We start from the raw sequence: 23,492 nt of genomic DNA, 5'->3' as shown, positions 1-23,492 counted from the left end.
TAATTCCACTTAATTTGAATAACTGGAGTATTAGCAATAGATAGTGGAATTATTCCAATTAATTGGGAAAGCCAAAGGAAAACTGAAAGTCATGTTTTCTGATTGTCATGAAGTGACCTTTTCTTTGCATTTGACTACTTCCATTTATATCAGGCCCAGTGACAGTTTGTATACATGAAGCTTAGTATATTCATCATCTTCTTGCCTCTTTTATGGAATTGTGGAGTTTGTTATTGGGCATTAATAGAATCCAGTTCTACCCTCTGTTGCTCTGGGAGGATACTGCTTTGGTGATCTGTGCTCTCCAGTTTCTGAGAATAATTGTTGTAGCTAATGGCTGTTATGTTGGGAATGTTAAATGCACAATCATCTGACCTTGGAAAACCATTGAAGAATGTGGTAAAAAATCTGCCTGCTGATGCAGGAAGCCCAAGAGACACGGGCCCTGGGTTGGGAAGATCCTCCAGAGAAGAAGATGACAACTCACTCCAGTATTCTCACCTGGAGAATCCCATGGACAGAGGAGCCTGGCAGACTACAGTCCATGGAGTCACAGAGTCAGATATAACTGAGTGACTGAGCACATATACATCTGATGCTGGAAGGTGGTCTTCAGCTCTTTCCCAAATGAAGTAAAGGAGGATCAAAAAGGCTAAAAGCTTTAGCATTAGAAACAAACATCTCAATTCCTGATTTTTTTTTTTTTTTAACTTCTCAAAACTCCCCAAGTTCACTTGGTTTATGTCACTTATGGGAGCATCTGTTTCCTCACCTGCAAGGTATAGTAATTTCTGCCTGCTTCTAGACTAGAATACTTCTTGTTTTTAATACAACTTTTAACAGCATCTCATTTGTTAAAAGCTTAGATCAGAAAATGCTTTCGTTGCAGCTAAGCCCACTTTGATAAAATGACCCAGTTTTTAGGATTTAAGTGTTAAAGCCAGTAAGTAATATTGTGTAGCACCACAATATATTACAAACTCCAAACAGGACATTTTGATCTAGGCGGGTCAAGCTCTGTATAGTTCATAAAGCAAGTATTCTGCTCTGTGTTTAAAATGTGAACAATGCAACCTACCTCATAAAATATCTGGGTATTTGTAAGAATTAAGTGCTGAATAAACACTAACTGCTACTCATGTTACTGATGTCATTGTTTTGCCATCTCTATAGCTTAAATATCCTTTCATAACTAGAAAAAACACCTATACTTGAGAATTGAGAGCTATACAATCTTTTAAAAGTTTATTGAAGTATACTTGATTTACAGTGTTAAATTATGTACAAAAGTGATTCAGCTGTACATATTTATACACATTCTTATACTTTTCCTTATGGTTTATCAGAGGATATTGAATATAGTTCCCTGAGCTATGCAGTAGGACCTTGTTCATCTTTCTATACATAATAATTTTCATGTACTAATCCCAAACTCCTACTCCATTCCTCTCCCATGCTTTCCCCCTTGGCAACCACAAGCCTGTACTTTCCTTTTTTAGCATTCCTTTGGAATTACAAAACCCAGAGAACACAGGACCCAACATCTCAGACTCTCTAGAGTTCCCAAATGGGAAACTGCCCACCATATTTAAGTGCTTTCTCCATGAGCCTATTTAAGAGAAGTATTAGTCATTTGATCTTAGTTTCTGTCTTGAGAATTTGGAGAAGTCTTTCCCGGATCTGCTTGGTGCGGACTGCATAGACAATAGGATTGAGGATTGGAGGAATTAGGAGGTAGAAGTTGGCCAGCAAGGTGTGGATTGGAGGGGGCACCTGGCGACCAAATCGGTGAATGAGGGAAGAAACAGCAATGGGAACATAAAAGATCAGGATAGCACAGATGTGGGAACCACATGTCCCCAGGGTTTTCAGCCTGGCCTCAGGAGTAGCCAGCCCTATCACGGTTCTGAGAATCATCACATAGGAGGCAGTAATGGCCACTGAATCCAGGATCAAGACCAGAAAGCCAATGCTCAATCCATCGATATTGTTGATCCTGCTGTCACCACATGCCAAGGTGACCACAGCCATGTGCTCACAGTAGGAGTGGGAGATAACACGGTTTTGTAAAGAGGCAGCCGTAGGCGGATCATCAGAGGCAGGGGTCCAATGTAGAGGACACCCCGGCAGAGGGCAGCCATCCCCAAACGTCCCACCACAGTATGAGTGAGCACTGTGGTATGATGGAGTGGGTTGCAGATGGCTACATAGCGGTCAAAAGCCATGGCAAGGAAGATGCCTGACTCCACTGTGGCAAAGCAGTGAATGAGGAACATCTGAGCCAAGCAGGCATCCAACCCAATATCACCAGCCCCAAACCAGAAGATCCCCAGCAGTTTGGGCATAGTGGAAGTAGACAGAACCAGGTCAATGATAGCCAACATGCACAGAAAGAAGTACATGGGCTGGTGCAGGCTATGCTCCACCCTTACCACAGCCAGAATGGTGGCATTCCCCACCACAGCTACCAGGTACATGGAGCTGAAGGGGATGGAGAGCCAGGTATGCAGGGACTCCAGTCCTGGAATGCCAGTCAGCTGGAAGGAACTGGGTGCTAAGCAGACATTATGAAAAGTGAGCATGGCTAGTTACAAATGCACTTTCTCACTTTTGTCCCAAAATATGATAGAGCTTTTTCCCGCCAGAAATAAGGAAAGAATATTCTTAGGTCCTATAATAGTGAATAGGCTCACTGACCATATAAGATTCTATAAAATTTCTTTGAAGTTACAGAATAATGTCACAGCAGTTTATTACTGTGTTATGTCCATGAGTTTACCAAACACAAGACAACATACATATTTAAATGGAATGTAAGAGTATATTTATGCAGTATGACTCAAGGAGTACTGTTCTGGCATCAATAAAAATTAAGGCAGACAGGTGACTGTTTAGTTATGTAACTCTGTAGGTCTTCTCTGAAGTATTTCTCAAAATTGTATTGGCAAGATTCAGAGTGAAGGCTCCACTGATAAGAGATATATTGATGCTGAAAGATAAAGTGACAGCCCCCTGGGACTCTCTAGAGTCTATTCTAAATCAAAATTTAATCTTGGGGCCAGTGTTGGCTATTGAATGAGCTGAAGTATTTAATCTGCAGGCCAAATCAAGATAGATGTGGGCAGGTGAAGACTGTCCAAAGGGTGGAACAGAGTGATTTCTGATAGGTGAGAGCTGAGTGGACCTCAGTTTGTGTCTGCCCAAAGGTAGATCCCTGCAAGGACTCTATGACTTTCTTGGAGGCTGAATTTGGAGAAGATTCCAGAAATGGAGAGAGTTCTCCCCAGGAAAGAGAAAGATAGCATTCAGGGCAGGGTAGCATGAAACCTATATGAACACTGGGCCAAAGAAATGCCCTTACCCAGAGTCCATAATAATGGGCCAAGGGGGAGATATATATTTAGAAAGAAGACATGAAAATAGTTTTATATACTTTCAGGGTCTAATGTGTCATACCAGAATGTTCCTATGTATACTAGAGGAATGCCAAGGGAAGAAGCACATAACAAAGTTTGTCTTCTGTATCTTGACCCTTGTTGGGATGAATATAGCAGAGCAGTCAACAGTCTGGGCTTTGGAATTTTCCACACCTGACTTCAGATCTTGGCAATAGGAACTTGAGGTAAATTTCTTTATCCCATTCATTAAATACAGTTGACCTCATTCTACAGGAAATTTAAGTAGTATGTCCTAGAGAAGTCATAAAGATTAAAGGAGAAGGCAGTGTTTGAGGCATAGTAAGACTAAACTATTGGACAGTTATGACTAATATATAAAACCAAAGATGCATTCAATAAACTTCAAAGAACGTTGGAATTTCTCTCCCTGGGTAGCCGAAGTGCTGGGAAGGTGACAACTCATGTAAGCTGGTTGTACTGACTTTATCCCACAGAATTCCTCTGAGTGAGCTGGGCTTTCTCTCATCTCAAGGTTCTCCTAGATATGACTATGAATGAGGATAGAGAAAATGTTGAGAGTAGAAGGAAAAAGATGAAAAGGCTGGGTCAGTGGGGCTGGGAAGGAAAAGATGTACAGGAACCTGTGACTGAGGTGAGGAGGAGGGCGAGGCTAGAAGTCAGGCTGGAGGGAACCTGTCTTGGTTTTTTCTTCATTGTGCTGATTGTTCTCCATCTGTCCCCTCAGATCCTGTTCTGTGTTCCCAGAAGCTGACATTTATGCACTACTGCTTTTCTAAGTTGTTTCTACTCTAAGTGGTTTTCTGCTCTGGTTTCTAAGTGGTCTCCACCAATGTGAGGCAGGAGATAAGATGAGACTAGAGATAAGAACTTACTCCCCATCTCCCTTCCTGCCAGGCACGTTTGACAGTGCTGTGACTTTCTACCAAAGGCCACAGCTCCTGAAAAGTTACCCCTTCCCCTGCACTTGTGTTCTGACAACTGCATCTTACCTTAACCTGGTTGGCCTAAGTGGAGTGATGCTGCTCCCTGTGGTTAGTCTTGGATCTCCACCATCCTTTGTCAGTCCTCTTATCCCTTTTCAGGCCTCTGTAGATGGTCTCTTCACTTGCTCCCTTGACTGTGCCTCTTGTTTTTTGGATATATCAGACCAGACCCCAATAGTGTACAATCTTCACCAGGGTCATCTCAAAGCTGCCTGCTTCCTCATTAGGACATATCTGAAATTGGACAGCTTCACAGAACTAGCTCCAAAGGCAAAAGAGCTATAATCTCATGGTCATCAAGGGCTAAATTATCTTGACCATGATTTCTAGATTTACAATAAAGTAGACTTGTCTCCTTCACCCATACCTCCTAATTTACTGGCTTTAATAACTGGATGTTGCAAATAAAGTGTAATCATGTTAAGAAATCTTGCTTCCTTCTAGAAAAGGGGGAGTCTTTAAATGGAAAAATGAGTGATACTCACCAAGTAAACTTGTCTTCTGTTCTGACGTTTGTCTTCCTTACGGTGATTAACTTCCTCCTGTGTTAGTGGGGAAGCTATCTCAGTGTCTGTCTCCCACTTCTGATATTATGAGTCCTATCACTACTGAGTCACACCCTGGGAGTCACACCACTGTTCCTTTGTAGGTTTGGGCAGAAAAGAAGTGTTGTAGGAGGATCTCACAGATCAAATTACATAAGAGACTAAATCTATACCTAGTGAATTATGGGCATAAGAACTTGTTTTCTCTCAAAAGCAGGCAGGGCTCTTCTATATCCCAGACCTCCTTAGATCAAGCCAAATATCCTTAGTCCTATGAATTGGACTCAAGCCCTGGATTTGATTTATCTCTTTCCTTCCTCATACCTGACAACATAGAGCTGTTTTCCTGACAGAGGTTCCACCTCCATTTCATCTCTTCCTTCTTCTATTAATCTCCAGAAATACCATGAAACTGAAAATGGTACTGGTGCCTGGGCAAGGGCAGGGGTGGGATATGTTTCACCTGCTGGATGGAGATGGGCTGAGCCTTGGGGTTAACTTTGCTGATCTTTATCCTGACCCTAAGACCCTAACACTCCACTTATGTTTCTTTAGTCTGAAGGGCAGCCCTTAGTCCTTAAATACCACAGACAGCTACTGCAGCTTCCGTTTAGTGGGGCTGTGAGTATAAGAGATCACAGCAGGACAGCTCCCACCTGAGCTACATCCAAATACTGTGAACACAAACCACAACACTTAGCATTCTCATCCTGCTCACTACCTTTCTACATGGCTGAATTTTTCTATCTCCAAATGTGTCATGTTCTTTCACTTCTAATAATTACTGATTGTTCTGTCCTGGTTTTAGAACAGCATACTCATCTTCATCTCCTGGCTAATACTTATACACGGCACACTTAGGTATCAGCCTAAGAGGCCTGTCTGTGCTGCACACACAGTATTCCAGATTGCCTGCTTACCTGCCTGTTTCCCTGGACAGAATATCAGTTCTGTGAGAGTAGGGAGCATGTCTATTCTCATTCTCTGTTGTAATCCTTACACTAGCATGGTGCCTGGCTATGTTAAAGGAGAATAAAATATATTGTGCCTTTTTAAAGCACCTGGAGGTACTTTGCAGGGTCTTGTACTGGCTAGTAAACTAGAGTCCTCTTCAGTCTCCTTGCACACTCCTAACTCTGTGGACTCTATCCTTTCTAAGTCCCCTTTCATGAGAATTCCTTCCCTCTGGGTCTTGGAGACTTATACAGGAGCATGATCTAAAGTTGGATGCCCAAGGTTCCCAAGCCTGTTCTTCCTTAAAGGCTGGGAATGCTTACTGATCCTTTTTACTCCTTTCCTAGATTTTCCTTGTAAGAGGATCTTACCTGGGATAGGTAGTGTCAGCAAGAGCCTGGGGCTCTGCAAGTGCCTCTGAGGCCTGGCACTTACAAGCATTCTGATCAGGGGTCAAGGGAATTCCACTTCTAACCTTCCCACTGTGTCAGTGGAGAAGGAAAATAGCAGGCTTTATCCCAGAAGGATAGACAGATTTCTATATTTAGACACAGAGCTATCTACACCACATATCAGGGGTCCAGAGAGATCTTAAGCCTATGGAGGACAGACTTCGGAATTGAGTCATGATCTCTCGGGTTCAAGTGCTACTTGTGTGTAGCACTTGTAGGGCCTCCCTGGAATCCACAGCTCGTCTAAGGACACCACTTAGAAATCAGAAAAGCCTTTCTGGAGGAGAGAATCTTCTTGGGATTAGAACTCAGTCTGCCTGTCACTCTTTAAGGAAGTTTGGCATCCTTCCAGCCCTTGAAATGGTGGTAGAGTCCTGAATTAACCTGAAGACAGACAAATGGCTATTACCTACAGACGAGGTACTGCAGCCTTCACCCCTCACTCTTTTTACAGTATGAGGGAAGGACCCTGGGGACTTGAATGGAGCCGTGCATGGCCTTTACATCTTTCTGAACCTAGACTTTCCAACCTAAAACCCTGTTTCTTAGGAAGAAGAAAACATGATTTCTCAGTTTGGCTTATCTCCTGCTTTGTCCTCATGGGCTTCTCATAGGTTGTGGGGTATCATGCTTTAGGACATGTTACAAAATCTGGCCTTTGAAGCTCCAGTGGTTTGAATTTGCAAGCCAGCTTGGTGACATACCCACTGTGTAAACTTGAACATGTTGCTTCACTTCCTTGAGCCTAAAGTGGGAATAATACCTATGAGAGTTGGCCTGCGAAGAAAGCTGAGTGCCGAAGAACTGATGCTTTTGAACTGTGGTGTTGGAGAAGACTCTTGAGAGTCCCTTGGACTGCAAGGAGATCCAACCAGTCCATTCTGAAGGAGATCAGCCCTGAGATTTCTTTGGAAGGAATGATGCTAAAGCTGAAACTCCAGTACTTTGGCCACCTCATGCGAAGAGTTGATTCATTGGAAAAGACTGATGCTGAGAGGGACTGGGGGCAGGAGGAGAAGGGGACAACAGAGGATGAGATGGCTGGATGGCATCACTGACTCGATGGATGTGAGTCTGAGTGAACTCTGGGAGTTGGTGATGGACAGGGAGGCCTAGCGTGCTGCGATTCATGGGGTCGCAAAGAGTCGGACACGACTGAGCAACTGAACTGAACTGGTAGTACTATAAGGTATCAATTGTTATAATTGAGATACTGTATATAAAGGGGCTAGTAAGGAAACAATTACACCAGGTACTTAAATAGCATTGTTATTACCATCACTGTTTCTTTTTGTTTTACCCTGGGAGGTTTAAACCTGGGAGAGACATCCTTAACTGCCTCCTTTAGATAGGGAGCCAATATGATGATGGCAGGGGCATTCAAGTAGAATCAACACAGAAAGAACCTAATTTTTACTCTTTAGAGGATTCTACTTCTCTGGAACCTGAGGAAAAGCTAGAGACTTCTAGAAACTTGCTCCCCACCCTCTCCTTAAACTTGACTTTCAATATAAAACTGTTTGTAGTTGCTTTGATATATAGTATGTCTTCCAAATCTGTGCACAGGTTATACACTCAACCCAGTAAAGGGAGAAATTTCATCCCATACAGGTTCATATCTAGCTTTTGAAACTTTGGTTCAGTAATCCCCTGTCCAGTTGAGCCCTGCCTTTGGAGTTTAATAGGTGATCTATGACTTGAAGGCTCTTTGCTGGGGAACCTGATCCCACACTGCTGAGTGTTGTATGGGAGCAGAAGGCAATGCCCACTCACACCTGTTGGGAGACCTCTTTTTGGGCCAGAGACAATGTTCATGCTAAGATGCCTCCTTCCTGGACTTCTCCTGGGAGTGTTTCTTTGCCCTCCTTTTCTATTTTCTCCACTTTAACAAATTTGTATTGTGTGCTAATTGTGTATAATAAACCAAGTAATTTGTGAATTGAAAAAAAATAGGTGACCTGTGTTGTACATGATTTCCACATGGTGTTTAGAAATAACTATTCACTAAGTCAATGCATTTGAATTAAGTCATATTAAAGCTTAAAGTAAGGTTTCTCCCTATAATAGATTTTATAGACCAACTCAAGACAATCTTTCTCAAATGATGAAGAGGTGCAGAAGAGCATTAGAGATTAACTTTCTCCATAGTCTATATCTTAAATGTATTAAATCAGATTTGTAATCAGCTTTGGAAGCAAACATTATCTGTGCTCATTCTCACACTGTCTAGGACAGGGCATTGTGGGCCAAGGATGAGATACTAATAGCAGACTGGACTCTACAAAACAAAGGAAAACATTGTTTGTCACTAAATATCTTTTTAAATTTGTATTTTGTATTGGAACATAGTTGATTAACTGTTAGTTTCAGATGTACAGCAAAGTGATTCAGTTATATGTATATATATTTTTCAGATTCTCTTGCACTTTAGGATATTAAAGAATATTGAGGAGCATTCCCTGTGCTACACAGTAGGTCTTTATTTGTAATCTACTTTAAATACTGTAGTATATACATATCAATCTCAAACTCTCAATCTATTCCTTCCCCCCAGTGTTTCTCCCCTGGTAACCATAAGTTCATTCTCTAAGTATGTGAGTCCTTCTACCCTGTAAATTCATTTGCATCACTTTTTCAGATTCCATATATAGGCAATATAATATTTTATCTTTCTGATTTCACTTAATACAGTAATCTCCAGGTCCATCCATGTTGCTGCAAATGAAATTATTTCATTCTTTTTAATGGCTGAGTAATAACCCATTTTGTACACGTATCACATCTTTATCCATTCCTCTGCCGATGGACATTTAAGATGCTTCCATGTGTTGGCTATGGTAAACAGTGCTGCAATGAACATTGTAGTATATGTATCCTTTTGAACTGTGTTTTTCTCTGGATATATGCCTTGGGAGTGTGATTTCTGAATCATATGGTAGCTCTATTTTTTTTTAAAGGAGCCTCCATACTGTTCTCCATAGTGACTGTACAAAGTTATATTCCCATCAACAGTGTAGGAGGGTTCCCTTTTCTTCACACCCTCTCCAGGATTGTTTGTAGACTTTTTAATGAGGACCATTCTTAATGAGGACCATTCTAACTGGTGTGGGAATCTGCATCAGTGGAAATTGTTCTGCTTGCATAAGAGTGGCTCCCTGGCCAAAGTGGGTTCCCTGTCAGGTACAGAGGAAGAGACCATTCTTCTTTTGCTCCAGTGGTTTCTTCCTCCTTCAGCTCCCACCTGAGTTGGTAGGGGTGGGTCAGTTGCTATCAAGTTCCCTAGCCCCTGCATTTCCCTTCTTGTAACATTAGCAGTGCTGTTGTTTATTCACTGTAGTTTTGATTTGCATTTCTCTAATGATTAGCGATGTTAAATACCTTTCCATGTTCTGGTTGGCCATCTGTATGTTTTCTTTAGAGAAATATCTATTTAGATCATTTTCTCATTTTCTGATTGGGTTGTTTTATTGATATTAAGCTTCATGAGCTGTTTGTAAATTTTGGAGACTAATCCTTTGTTAGTTGCATTGTTTGCAAATTTCTCCCATTCTGTGGGTTGTCTTTTAAAAAAAAGATTTGGAAATCAAAAACAACTTGTCTCTTCAACTTTTCCTGTATATCTGGGGTCCTCTGAGCCACAAAGGATCTGGTGAACTAATTTGAAATTTCTCAGATTATCTTGACCTAGACCTGCATATTGCAGTATTCCTTGTGTGTCCTCAGTCATATCTGACTCTTTGCAACCCCATGGACTGTAGCCAACCCCCTGCCTCGCCGCCCCCAGGCTCCTCTGTTCATGGGATTGTCCAGGTAGGAGTACAGGAGTGAGCTGCCATTTCCTCCTCCAGGGGATCTTCCCCACTCAGGGATCAAACCCATGTTTCTTGCATCTCCTGCTTTGGCAAGTGAATTCTTAACTGCTGTGCCACCTGGGAAGTCCTGCAATATTCTTTCAAATCTGAGGGATTTTCTGGTGGCTTTGGACACACTCCTTCCACCTTATGAAAACTTCTTTGGCACTCCTTTTCAGAGCCCCAACAAGATTCCCTCTCTTTAATTCTTAGTTAAAGCTTTCTCTTCTAGGACATAGAATCTAGGTCATTTATGTCTTACACTGGATCTGTGGTGGGAATTTCATTTTTTTGGTGCTCAGGTAGGATTCCCAGGCAGCAACATGCAGTGTATCTGCCTCTTCTAGGCTTTTTCTAGCACCATCTTCCTCTCTTCTTTGGTCAACAGGGTAGTTAGTACACTTTGAACATCAGCCCAACTTGAGTTGTGGGTCGCAGAGATGGAAAATAAGTTTTCTATACTTTAAGGTCATTCAATAACTTGGCATATTTTTCTAGTTGAACAAGTCTGATGTGAAAAACGAGAGTAAAAATAAAGTGTTGGGGGTGGGGGTGTTGGTAATAGAGCATATCCACACAAATCTTGCTGCCTGATCTTGGGCATTTATTCTTACAGTGGCAATCTGTCTCAGCAGGAACGGTTCTGTCTGAACAAGAGTGGCTCCCCAGCCAGTGGGTACCCTGTCAGGTACAGGAGGGAGAGACTGTCCTTTTTCCCCACAAGTGGTTTCCTCCTCCTCCAGCTCCCCCCAGAGCTGGTAGGGGTGTGTCAGTTGCTATCAAGTTCCCCAGGCCCTGCTTTTTCCCATTCTGCCCTCCATGCAACAGTAGCAGTGCTGTTGTTGGTTTGCTAAGTCATGTCCAGCTCTTCTAGACCCAGTAGACTACAGCCCTCCAGGCTCCTCTGTCCATAGGATTTTCTAGGCAAGAAATACTGCAGTGGGTTGCCATTTCCTTTTCCAGGGGATCTTTCCCACCCAGGGATGGAACCCACATCTCCTGCATTGCAGGTGGATTCTTTACCACTGAGCCACCTGGGAAGCCATGGCAGTGCTGTAGGAGCATTTATTTGTTCAATTTGTTCATCACTTAAATTCCTGAAAATTGGATACAACTTTAATATTTGCTTATTGGAGGGAATTTTTTTTGCATCATAATTCTGGGCATGTTACATTTTCTGAGGTCTCCCTTTGATACATTGTAAAAGCTTATACATAAGAAACTTCCCTCCATTTTAATCCCCTTTCACAAAACAAAACAGTTCTAGTAGAAGGTATTACAAGTTAGACATTAGGGGGCCATTGTTCTCCAGATCCTAAGGAGCACTGAGGAAAAGCAATGTTTGAAGAGAACATTAGTTTATTTCTTTTCATGGGTACATAACTAAAATTCCCAACTCTTCAAAATACACCCTGCTGCTGCTAAGTCGCTTCAGTCATGTCCGACTCTGTGTGACCCCATAGATGGCAGCCCACCAGGCTCCCCTGTCCCTGGGATTCTCCAGGCAAGAACACTGGAGTGGGTTGCCATTTCCTTCTCCAATGCATGAAAGTGAAAAGTGAAAGCGAAGTCGCTCAGTTGTCTCTGACCCTCAGCGACCCCATGGACTGCAATTTTCCAGGCTCCTCCGTCCATGGGATTTTCCAGGCAAGAGTACTGGAGTGGGGTGCCATTGCCTTCACCGAAAATACATGCTCAGTTCAGTTCAGTTCAGTCGCTCAGTCATGTCTGACTCTTTGTGACCCCATGAATCGCAGCACACCAGGCCTCCCTGTCCATGAACAACTTCCGGAGTTCACTGAGACTCATGACCATCGAGTCAATGATGCCATCCAGCCATCTCATCCTCTGTCGTCCCCTTCTCCTCCTGCCCCCAATCCCTCCCAGCATCAGAGTCTTTTCCAATGAGTCAACTCTTTGCATGAGGTGGCCAAAGTACTGGAGTTTCAGCTTTAGCATCATTCCTTCCAAAGAAATCACAGGGCTGATTTCCTTCAGAATGGACTAGTTGGATCTCCTTGTAGTCCAAGGGACTCTCAAGAGTCTTCCCCAACACGACAGTTCAAAAGCATCAATTCTTCGGTGCTCAGCTTTCGTCACAGTCCAACTCTCGCATCCATACACGACCACTGGAAAAACCATAGCCTTGACTAGATGGACCCTAGACAGCTACAAAATGTGACAGAGCTCTGAGTTACCCAGTGTTAGCTGTTCACAGCCGGTGCTGTCAAATAGTAAGTCAGCAACTACAAGGAGGTCTCTCAGGGTTAGATTCCATAGTGCGATAGGGAATAATCCCACCCAAATCAATACCCCATCACAGACAGAGCTAAATGACTAAGAGAAAAAATATCACATGCAGAGCCAGTGCATATGAGCTCTGATACTTATCAGATGCATCTCAACAAGCAAATGGCTTATTTCCTTGATCACAAAGTCAAAAGCAGCATCAGCCAATGATGTCAATGGCCCCAAGTCCTTGGGACTGTTCATGAGACAAAGGTCCTTCTGCATCTTCTGTACAGAACCTGAGAGCTGCCACTAGTCAGTGCCAATGTGCCATGGGCAAATGCCCACTCAGGATGGTAGTGCCTTTGTCATCACCAAAATGGTTGCCAAACCAGTTTCACTCACCTGACACACAGCAAAGCTAATCTACTGAACAGGGTTGTGATGAAGAAAATCACAGTGATTATTTGTAGAGCACTTATAATGCTCAAAGATCCCACTCTTTCTGATGGCTTTCAGGAAAGAGGTTTTAAAGACTGAAAGTAAAGGTAAAGGGTCTTAAGTTCGTGATCAGCTTATGGGTTCTTCTGATTAGTTGGGCCATAAGCAAAAAATATTCATGTTATTTTGGTCATCACTCTTCTTGCTCCAGATTGACTGGGTCTCTGTGGCCCTGGTCAGCAGTTTCTATCTGATGGGGTCCTGGTTTCTGTAAAAAAAATGACTCAAGTATGTGTATGTGTTAATTGCACAGTTGTGTCTGACTCTTTGCCACCCCATGGACTGTAGCCCACCAGGCTCCTCTGTCCATGGAATTCACCAGGCAGGAATACTTGAGTGGGTTGCCATTTCCTTCTTCAGGACTCAGATATATGTACCAGATTGTTAGCTATATCCTTTGGGGAGAAACTAGGAGTCTCGTGACTGTTTTATGGTTGAAGTGTTGTTCAAACTACTACTTTTCCTGCTTGACTGTTCTTTAATGCATTTCCTCACTTCTCTAATAACTAGTCAGGTTTACTCTTTGGAATTCAGAGGGTCTAGGAGACTAATTGGGCTTCTCAGATGGTGCTAATGGTACAGAATCTGCCTGCCAATGCAGAAGATTTAAGAGATGAGGGTTCGATCCCTGGGTGGGGAAGATCCCCTGGAGGAGGCAACCTCCAGGTTGCATGGCAACCCGCTCCAGTATCCTTGCCTGGCGAATCCCATGGACAGAGGAGCTTGGCAGGCTACAGTCCATAGGGTTGCAAAAGAGTTGAACACAACTGAGCGACTAACACACAGACTAAAGGTTTTTTTTTTTTTAAATGAAAACTATCAGGGAACAAAGACAAGCTTGTATGTGGGAAGTCCCCACAGGGTCCTGGTTGACTTCATATTTGTGCCTTGATTAATTTGACTAATCATTGTCCCTTGCATTTCCTGGTCATTTCATTATACTCTTTGCCTTCCAACAATTTGCTTTTCAAACTGGGGTAAATTTGCTTGGAGCCCTTTAATGTTAGGGGACAAATAGAGGAGAGGGTTCCATTGGTCTATTCCAATTTCTGATAGTGCTGCATCAGCACCTTTTTTTTTTTTTAAGTTTATTTATTTATTTTTTAAATTTAAATTTATTTATTTTAATTGGAGGCTAATTACTTTTATAGCACCTTTGTTTTAACTCCATCATTGCCCACTTTATTCTGTTTCTCAACCATGTAAACTGTCACTCTGCAAGAGTTCCTTGACACTCTTTAGTTTTTCCCCATTTTGTAAATTACTTTAATGTTTTGGTATCAATCAAAACCCATACAGGGGAGCTGAGAGAACAAACCTGATAAGGTTTCTCAAACCATTAATTTTGTAGTAGTAAAGTTACACAAGGGACTTCCCTGGTGGCTCAGCATTGAAGAATCCACCTGCAATGCAGGGGAAGCAGGAGATGCGGGTTCGATTTCTGGGTCAGGAAAATCACCTGGAGGGAGAGTATGGCAACCCACTCCAGTATTCTTGCCTGAAGAAATCCCACGGACAGAGGAACCTGGTGGGCTGCAGTCCATAGGGTCTCTCAGAGTTGGACATGAATGAAATGACTTAGCGTGCATGTTATCAACACAAACATGTGCTTCCACTCTGTAGCACTCATATCCAAAGACACATACCCCAAACTGGTTATTATCACAATGCATTTTAGTAAAGATTCTTCAGTAAGCTGATACTGATCCACAAAGTAACAGTTCTTTGACACTATACCTTCTGTTTCAGTAGTTCCTTTGCTCCATTGTTGTTCAATCACTTAGTTGCATCCTACTCTTTGTGATCCCATGGATTGATTGTAGCATGCCAGGCTCCTCTGTCCTCCACTATCTTCTGGAGTTTGCTCTAATTCATGTCCATTGAGTCGGTGGTGCACCTCATCCTCTGCCACCCCCTTCTCCTCCTGCCTTCAATCTTTCCCAGCATCAGGGGCTTTTCCAATAAGTTTATTCTTTGCATCAGGTGGCCAAAGTATTGGAGCTTCAGCACCAGTCCTTCCAATGAATATTCAGGGTTGATTTCCTTTAGGATTCACTGGTTGGATCTCCTTGCAATCCAAGGGACTCTCAGGAGTCTTCTCTAGCACAACAATTTAAAAGCATTGATTCTTTGGCCCTTCCTCTAAATTGATTAGCATCATGGTGTGCTTTTAACTGATATTTCTAACTACTTTCTTCCACTATTCATTCCATATTAACTGCCTTCAGCATGCACCTCGGCTTTTCACGGTTCTTTACTTAGTAGAATAATCAAACTTTATTACTGTAGAATATGGTCCATTAGTAGTCCTGCCTGAATTGAGTTATTACTGTTTTCTATTGGGGGCTTCCCCAGTGGCTCAGTGATAAAGAATCTGCCTGTAACGCAGGAGCTGCAGGAGACATGGGTTTGATCCTTGGGTTGGGAAGATTCCCCTGGAGGGGAGGGCATGGCTACCCACTCCAGTATTCTTGCCTGGAGAATTCCATGGACAGAGGAATCTGGGTGCCTACTGTCCATGGGTTGCAAAGAGTTGGACATGACTGAAGCGATTTGGCAAGTTTTCCCTTGACCTTAATCACAGGGCATGGTAATACCAAGACACACCCTAAGGAATCTCTGCATATCCAGAATAAATTCTTCCTTACTTGCATTGTAGAGTAATAGACCATTTACACCTTGATAGTAATGATCAATTACCCCAGTTCACACAGTAATTCCCTATGTTGCCTTTTGATTCGGATGTGGGCTCAAAGTGACCAGGTGGTGGTCTTAACTTTCAGTTCAATGGAATCATTGTGTGTCCTAGTAGAAGCATCATTTCCTAAGACTTCTAGGTCAAGGCCAAGACTATGGAAAGAGCAAATATTTTGCTCATAGTTCACTAGGGGAAATAGTGTCACTCCCACTTTGCCCCTTGATTCCTAGACCTGTGAATCCTGACTACGGGGAAAAAAGTAGTATTAATACTATATATCAGATGCTGACTCAGAGCATATAGAGGCTTTTGGAGAACTTCTGAAGCCCTGCAAGGTATTGCTACCTAGTTGGTACTGTATCTATCTTCAAAAGGCCATGCCACTGTCCTATAAATTTAGCTGTTTCAGGGTGAAGGGAAACATGATTAACATTAGTGAATTCCATGAACATGGGACCATTAATGTCATCTATGAATGAATTCTTACCAGAAGCAATGCAATATAATAATGGTGGATAAGGTATTCTATAAATCCGTAGATAAGTTCAGAAGAGGGCTTCTCTGATAGCTCAGCTGCTAAAGAATCTGCCTGCAATGCCGAAGACCTGGGTTTGATCCCTAGGTTGGGAAGATCCCTTGGAGAAGGGAATGGCTACCCACTCCAGTATTCTGGCCTGAAGAATTCCATGGAGACAGGACCTTGGCAGGCTGCAGTCCATGGGGTCGCAAAGAGTTGAACATGAATGAGCAACTTTCACACAAGTTTGGAAGAAGCATTGCATACAGAGAAGGAAAAACCATATCCTGAATGTCTATTCAATAACAAAACACTGGCTCCCCACTTGCATGATGGAAGCAGTCTAGTGTAATCAAACTGTGACAGGGTAGCTGACTCAGATCCTTGAGACCATCATTCTTCATGTGTGCCTACGATGCAAGCTATGACATGACATGGGCCTGGAAATGCTGTTTCAGACACTATCAGGTTTATTGGCTTTTAGAATTGAAGAAACTTATTACTGAAGAAAAAGATAACAATAAAAAAGAACATGGTTGTATAAGAGACCTTCATGAAAATTGGGTATGAGATTCTTTTACAAAGAACTGACTGAAGGAGTGTTCAATTATAAGAAACCAAAGCAGAAAGATAAATAGAAGTGGTATCAATTTTAGGATATAATAGAAGAAAAAATAATGCATTTTCTTTTCTTTAAATATTTGGTCTTGAACTGTTATGAGGTGGAATGAAACAAGAGCTCACAACTCCATCAGTCAGTTTTCCCTGGGTTATGTGATGAAACAACTCCCAAATCTAAGTGGTTTACTAAAAAACAAACAAACAAAACAACAAAATCATCTTTGCTCATGTTATAGGAACACTATGGGTCAGCTGTGGCTGTATTCCAGTCTGTGAGTCAGATTCACATCTGCTTCATATATATTTTCCATCTTGGTCTAGGGTGAAAAAAAAAACTCTGGGAGCATGATCATTCTTATAAGCAGAGGAGAAAAGTGAGAGTGACTGAGCCAAGCTACAGACACATTTTAACATCTTTTATTATTGTGGCACATTTCAGGACCACTAAATTCCACGGGCCAAAGAAAGTCACATATCAAAGATTTAACATTCCTGGAGTGAGAAAAATCCCCTCCCATGGTAGAGGGACAAGAGAATAAATATCTGAACAATAATTCAACCTACCACAATTACATACTGTAACTTGTTTCTCTAGCTTCAGAAGTCTTATCTTCATGATGGAATGATGTTAATTACTGTTTCTACATTTCATAGCCTAAAGATGGTATTCAACTCATTCATTCAATAAATATTACAATTAGTGGTTTTGGAGACAAAAGACATATACATGTGAAGAGTTAGTTACAGGATGATATATTTGTATAAATGGATGTCAGGAGAAGACACCTGATAAGTGTTCAGTAAAAAGTTGGCCATTAGTATGAGTCTGAAAGGAATTCAGAAACTGACTCAATGGGAGGAATAAGACTCATTAGACATGAGCTGTTCAACTGTAGAGCTAATAACATTGAGTGGTAGTTGGCTAAAGAGTGGTAGAGGCTGAAGTCCACTTATCAGAAAGGATTTGGAGGCAATTTCAGTAGTACTAGTTGCGGTATTGGCATATGGGTCTTAAAATTTGTGCTTCAATTTCTCAGTCTAGATGAAGAACTGACCAAAATCTCAGTTTCTTGTACCAATCTCAGCCAGTATTTCTACTGTTTTTCACCTAGATGACAGAAATGCTTTGGAAGGGTCTTTATGTTGTCCTTACGCATGTGATGAGCCTACAAGAATAGGTCAGACCTCTGCTATGAAACTATAGGAACATACCTGGTTTGATCTGACTGGATTTGTGAGGAATGGGACTTACACTGGAGGACTGCCAAACTCAAATTTTCCTATTGAGGTTTTTCCTCTCCATTTCAGTTCAGTATCCACTGGACTGATGGGTTCAGGACTAGTGCTTAAGAAGAAAAGTTTATATCTATACATTCTTTCTCCAGAATAGACTCAGCACATGATCACGAATCTGCTTGGTCTTGACACCGTAGATGATGGGGTTGACCATGGGAGGGAAAAGAAGATAAAAGATAGCAAGCAGTATGTGGACATGTGGGGCAGCCCGCCGAGCCACACGGTGCATCACTGAGGAGATGACCACAGGTGTGTAGGTGGACAAGATAGCACCTATGTGGGACACACAGGTCCCAAAGGCCTTATAGCGGGCCTCCTGAGAGGCGAGCTGTAGAACCGCCTGGAGGATGAAGATATAAGACAGAATAACAAAAAGCAGGTCCAACACTACTATGAACATGGCCACAGCAAGGCCATAGATGTTGTTGAAGCGAGTGTCCCCACAGGCCAGCCTCACCACGGCCATGTGCTCACAGTAGCAGTGGGCAATCACTGGACCTCGGCAGTAGTGGAAGCGTCTGAGCAGAAAGGGGAGAGGAGTCATTAGTGTCACAGCCCGAGTCACAGCAGCCAAGCCGATCTTGGTGATAAGTGGCCCGGTGAGGATGGTGCTGTAGTGCAGTGGCTTGCAGATGGCCACATAGCGGTCAAAGGCCATGGCCAGCAGCACTGCCGACTCCATGATGGAGAAGGAGTGGAGAAAGAACATCTGGACCAGACAGGCATAGAAGTTGATTTCTCGATCTCTAAACCAAAAAATAGCCAGCATTTTTGGAAGTGTTGTAGAAGAGAGGACAAGATCAATGATTGCCAGCATGGCCAAAAAGAGGTACATGGGTTCATGGAGGGCTGCATCATCTCGAATAATGAAGAGAAGGGTGCAGTTGCCTAGAAGAGCCAAAGTATAGGCGAAGCAGAAGGGAATGGAGATCCAGACATGCAGGTGCTCCAAACCTGGAATTCCTACCAACAAGAAGGCAGCTGGATGGGTTGAGGTAATATTAGAGGCTGCCATGGTTCCTGGAAATTCTCCTTCATCAGTTTTTACAAGGTAGCTTCTCCTATGTACAACTTCCTGGGAGCATTAGCCCTTATTTCCATTGCTGGACCTTGAACAAAATCAGTTATTAGTTCTCATAGACGTGGAGAAGCATAACCCACATTCCTACCCTCAAGGAGCTTAATCTCATTTAGTAGATAGAACATTACACATCATTAAAATGGATATTACAAGACAGTTTCATAAAAGAACAGAGAAAAGCTAGTGTTTTCTGTGTTCATGGTGATGTCAAATACCCTGATAAAAAGAAGTAAAAATACATTTAAGCCAATTCATTTTCTTTAAAATAAACCTTGGTACCTTTTCTACATAATTAAGTTAAACTCACAATCATAAAAGCCAATCTTCTGTTCAGAAATCTCAGACTTAGGTGTCTGGGTAAATAAAATAGAGCATACAATTTCCAATGCTCCTATTAATCACACAAGTTGTATATTTTCTCTAGTACTGCTACATCTGATGTGGCTGCCACTAGCCAGACACGGCTATTTCAATTTGTAAAAATTAAAACTCAATCGATGGACATGAGTTTGAGCAAGCTCCAAGAGTTGGTGATGGACAGGGAAGCCTGCTGTGCTGCAGTTCATGGGTTGCAAAGAGTTGGACACAACTGAGTGAACTGAAAACTCAGTGTGTTTTAATGTGATTGACGTATTAACTGCTCAGTAGGAGAAGGCAATGGCAACCCACTCCAGTATACTCTTGCCTGGAGAATCCCATGGATGGAGGAGCCTGGTAGGCTGTGGTCCTTGGGGTCGTGAAGAGTCTGACATGACTGAGCGACTTCACTTTCACTTTTCACTTTCATGCATTGGAGAAGGAAATGGCAACCCACTCCAGTGTTCTTGCGTGGAGAATCCCAGGGATGGGGGAGCATGGTGGGCTGCCGTCTATGGGGTTGCACAGAGTCGGACACTACTGAAGCGACTTAGCAGTAGCAGCAGCAGCATATATAACTAGTGGTTACCATATCGGACCATTCAGATACAGAATATTTCCATCACTGCAGAAAATTCTCCTGGAGACAACTGCTCTAGAATGTATCTCCCAGGTCCCTTCCATATGCACAAATCTCTGTAATACAGCCCTGCCTCTAGCTTATTGGAAAGAAAAAAATGAGCCACCTCTTTCTGTTCTCCTTCACTTAAATTCATATCAACCTCCATATTCATGTGGCTCTCCCTCTACCCATTTTCCAGCTCCTTCTGTTCATCACAGGAGAATTCTTTCTTTTTTCTTTTTAGTATTTTTTCATCACAGGAGAATTCTTATCTTCAAGACTGATATCTGATTTCCCTTAAAAAAAAAAAAAGCCCTTTATTCTTAACAATATCTAACCTTTCCCTCTTTTTCTCTTTTCTTTAAAATCCCTAAATATTGGAGTGGCTCAGTTTCAACACAGATACTCTTTTCTAGGTCCAGTTAATAAGTTTATGAGCATTAATAAGATAGATTTAAAACATTAACATAATACTGGACAAAGTAAGTACTGAAAGAACTTTCTCTCTTTTAATATTAGAAAATTAAATTTTTGGAAACTTCATCTCTCAGATACCATAGTAGTGTTAGATAGCTGAGTTCTAGCTTTCTCCAGTTCCAATGTCCTAAATAACTAGACTTTATTGCTTCCATTAAAACACCTTAGATGCAAAAAATTCAGCATATCCAAGTTGAAAATAAGCTAGTTTATTTCCATGTGGTATGAAAAAATTTAGAATCTGAAGATATTGAATTAAATCATGACTGCTACTTACACTAGCTACATGTCCTTGCATTGATCACTTATCTCCAGGTCTGTTTTCCTTCTCTGTAACTGGGGAATTGCAATGGTCCACCTCACTTAGAGCTTGTTGTGAGGGTAGGTGGGATTATTCATAAAATCCTTTAGTGTTTGCAGCATCTTATAAGCCATTTATCTTTCCTCCTCCATAGAACTACAGTTTTCTGTTAAAAAATTGTTAACATTCTCCCTTCCCTGATTTTATATTCTCCTATAAACTCAGATCTCTGCTTCTCATCACAGGAAATATTTGGAAATGCTTCAGTCTCAACTGTTGAAATAACATTTGGTAATAAACCATTTCATTCCCATTATGTCCCTGAAACTGCTCCCACTCACCACCAATGGCCACTATGCGGATGGTGCTCTTGTAACTTAACTTGCTTTCATGCAACTCAGCCTCTCAGCAAGTTTTATCTGAATTACCTTTCTCCTTTTTAAAATCTTCTCTTCTCTTGAGTACAATGATACTACCATTTCCTACCTTCCTAGCTTCTCATTCAGTCCCCTGTTTCTGCCTTACTTCTAAATATTAAATTCTTTAAGGGCTCAATATTGAACTGTGGTCAATTTTATATTCATAGAACATTCAGTAAATATATTCAGTAAACTTCCAGAACAATATTTTTACTGAATAGGTTACAGATAAATCCAAGAACAAAACAGACTGATAACCATTGGTAGGACAAATTTTCTAAAGGTTTGAGTAGGATAATAAAAGAATATAATAATCAAATCACAGTGTGACTGAAGGTATCACTATTGTGAAAGAAACAGGGTGTGAGGTTAGTAAATCCTGAAGTTGGAGGAGAGGGGAGGCAAGCAATTTTAAGTAGAACAGAAAGGGAACTTATGCAAAAGCTGAAGTGAGGAGATAAATGAGATTAGTTTCTGGCTTCTTTAAAATAAACTGGGATTCCATCAAGGTGGTTTATGTAGAGAAAATAATAGAAAAGAGTAAAACTGAAAAGCTGAGAAGCAGATCCAAAAGTGCAGCACTGAGCTGGATAATGCTGTGACCAAGTGTGTCCAACCCCACATGAAGAACCATGTAGAAGGCACCTCTAGATCATCTATCTGACACAAAAGATGAGTATATTTATCCACTGGCTTCCACCCAACCACCAGGTCTGGTTTCCACCCCACCACCAGGTCAAGGGTTGACCCAAATGGTGTTGATTTCTTCATACTCCCAGGTTCACACAGGTTCAAGAATAGCTTGAGAAGTGTCCTTCAGGTGCCCCATGCAGTGGACCAGAGAAACCCAGGCGCAGGGTGCAGCTGAGTAAAGCGCACTCAGGCCATACCTGCACTCAAGTAATTGCCCCGGCAATGGCTAAAACAAAAAGTTGGATGAGAAGAAGTGGGACAGGCATCACAAGATGGAGAATATAGGGAACTAACCCTTGTGGTAAGAACTCTAAGTGAAGGGAACAGTCAGAACAAATGCCCTAAGGCAGAATATGGCTAATGATCAAGGATCAGCTGAAGGCCAGTGTGGTTAGATGATGTGAATGTGAGAGAGATCCATACAGGACATATATGTAGAGCCAGATCACACAGGGCCCTGCAGACCTTTGCAGAACTTTGCAAATGCTTATTTCTCTCATTGTCACTTTTTTTGAGAAGTGATATATTAAAAAAATATTTTTAAAGTTTTCTGCAGCTTCTATAATAAGAATAGCATGAATGAGCAAGGGTAATAACAGAAGAAAAAAAGACTCTGGTGTCTATAATCAGGGAAGGAGAATGTTGGCTAAGAAACAAAAGTGACAGCATATATGCTAAGAAGCAATGGGATTAAAAAAAATAGATTAAATACATGTCATGAGAAAAAAGGAGTCAAAGATGACATTAAGATATTTGGCTTGAACAACTGGAAAAAGAAGCTGCTCTCAACTGAGATGGAGAAGGCTATGCAGGGGGAGAAAAGCTGAGAAATGGTTTAGAAGGTAAGTAGAAATCTAAATAAACCTGTTGATATATTTAGATATGAGTCTAGAGTTCAAGACAGATTTTGGCTGCTGACATAAACTTATCACTGTAAATAGATAATATCTATGAAGCTGAGATCATCAAAGCACTAAGTATTCATAAAGAGTGGAGAACCAAGAACTGAAATCTCAATAATAGAACTTCTATCACATATGACAGATATCTAAGGAACCCCTCACTAGCCTTGGCTGGATGCAGCAGCATAACATCCTCTTCTCATTGGAAAGTATTTTTGCATATCTTAATATTCCCACATATCTGCTGGAACAAGCACTTAGCTTTGTAGGAGACAAGATTATGACAGCAGGAATTTTTGTTCTTCACAGGTTTATCTTCAGTGCCAATAAAAGTGCCACGTACCTAGCAAGCACTCTTTAAATGATTGTTAACAATCTCACACCTATTGCAACTTTACCCTCAGTAAATATAGATTTCCCCACAAAACCAAATACATCGAATTTACGTCTGAGTCTCTACATTTTCCTGGCTTATTCTGTACACTTTCTGAACATAACTGATCACTTTGTGGCTTGTCCACCCTTTCTCAAAGAAAAATGCACCTGAGAAATCCCATTTATTTATCCAAACGCA

The 23,492-nt window shown here is 41.7% G+C and overlaps 2 protein-coding genes across 2 annotated transcripts; both read right to left on the bottom strand.

Moving 5' to 3' along the window:
* Nucleotides 1-1,629: 1,629 nt before the first annotated feature.
* Nucleotides 1,630-2,582, bottom strand: LOC129628651 (olfactory receptor 52M1-like). The gene is given in 2 exon segments (XM_055548128.1): nt 1,630-2,060; nt 2,063-2,582. Coding segments are annotated over 2 exon segments (951 nt in total).
* Nucleotides 2,583-18,136: 15,554 nt separating this feature from the next.
* On the bottom strand, nt 18,137-19,081 carry LOC129628279 (olfactory receptor 52K1). The gene has a single exon (XM_055547693.1). It carries the CDS (start codon nt 19,079-19,081, stop codon nt 18,137-18,139), a length of 945 nt encoding a protein of 314 aa, XP_055403668.1.
* Nucleotides 19,082-23,492: the final 4,411 nt, after the last annotated feature.

The sequence above is a fragment of the Bubalus kerabau genome, chromosome 15 (assembly GCF_029407905.1).
Source record: "Bubalus kerabau isolate K-KA32 ecotype Philippines breed swamp buffalo chromosome 15, PCC_UOA_SB_1v2, whole genome shotgun sequence".
Taxonomy (NCBI): domain Eukaryota; kingdom Metazoa; phylum Chordata; class Mammalia; order Artiodactyla; family Bovidae; genus Bubalus; species Bubalus kerabau.
This window is presented reverse-complemented; position numbering and strand designations above follow the sequence as displayed.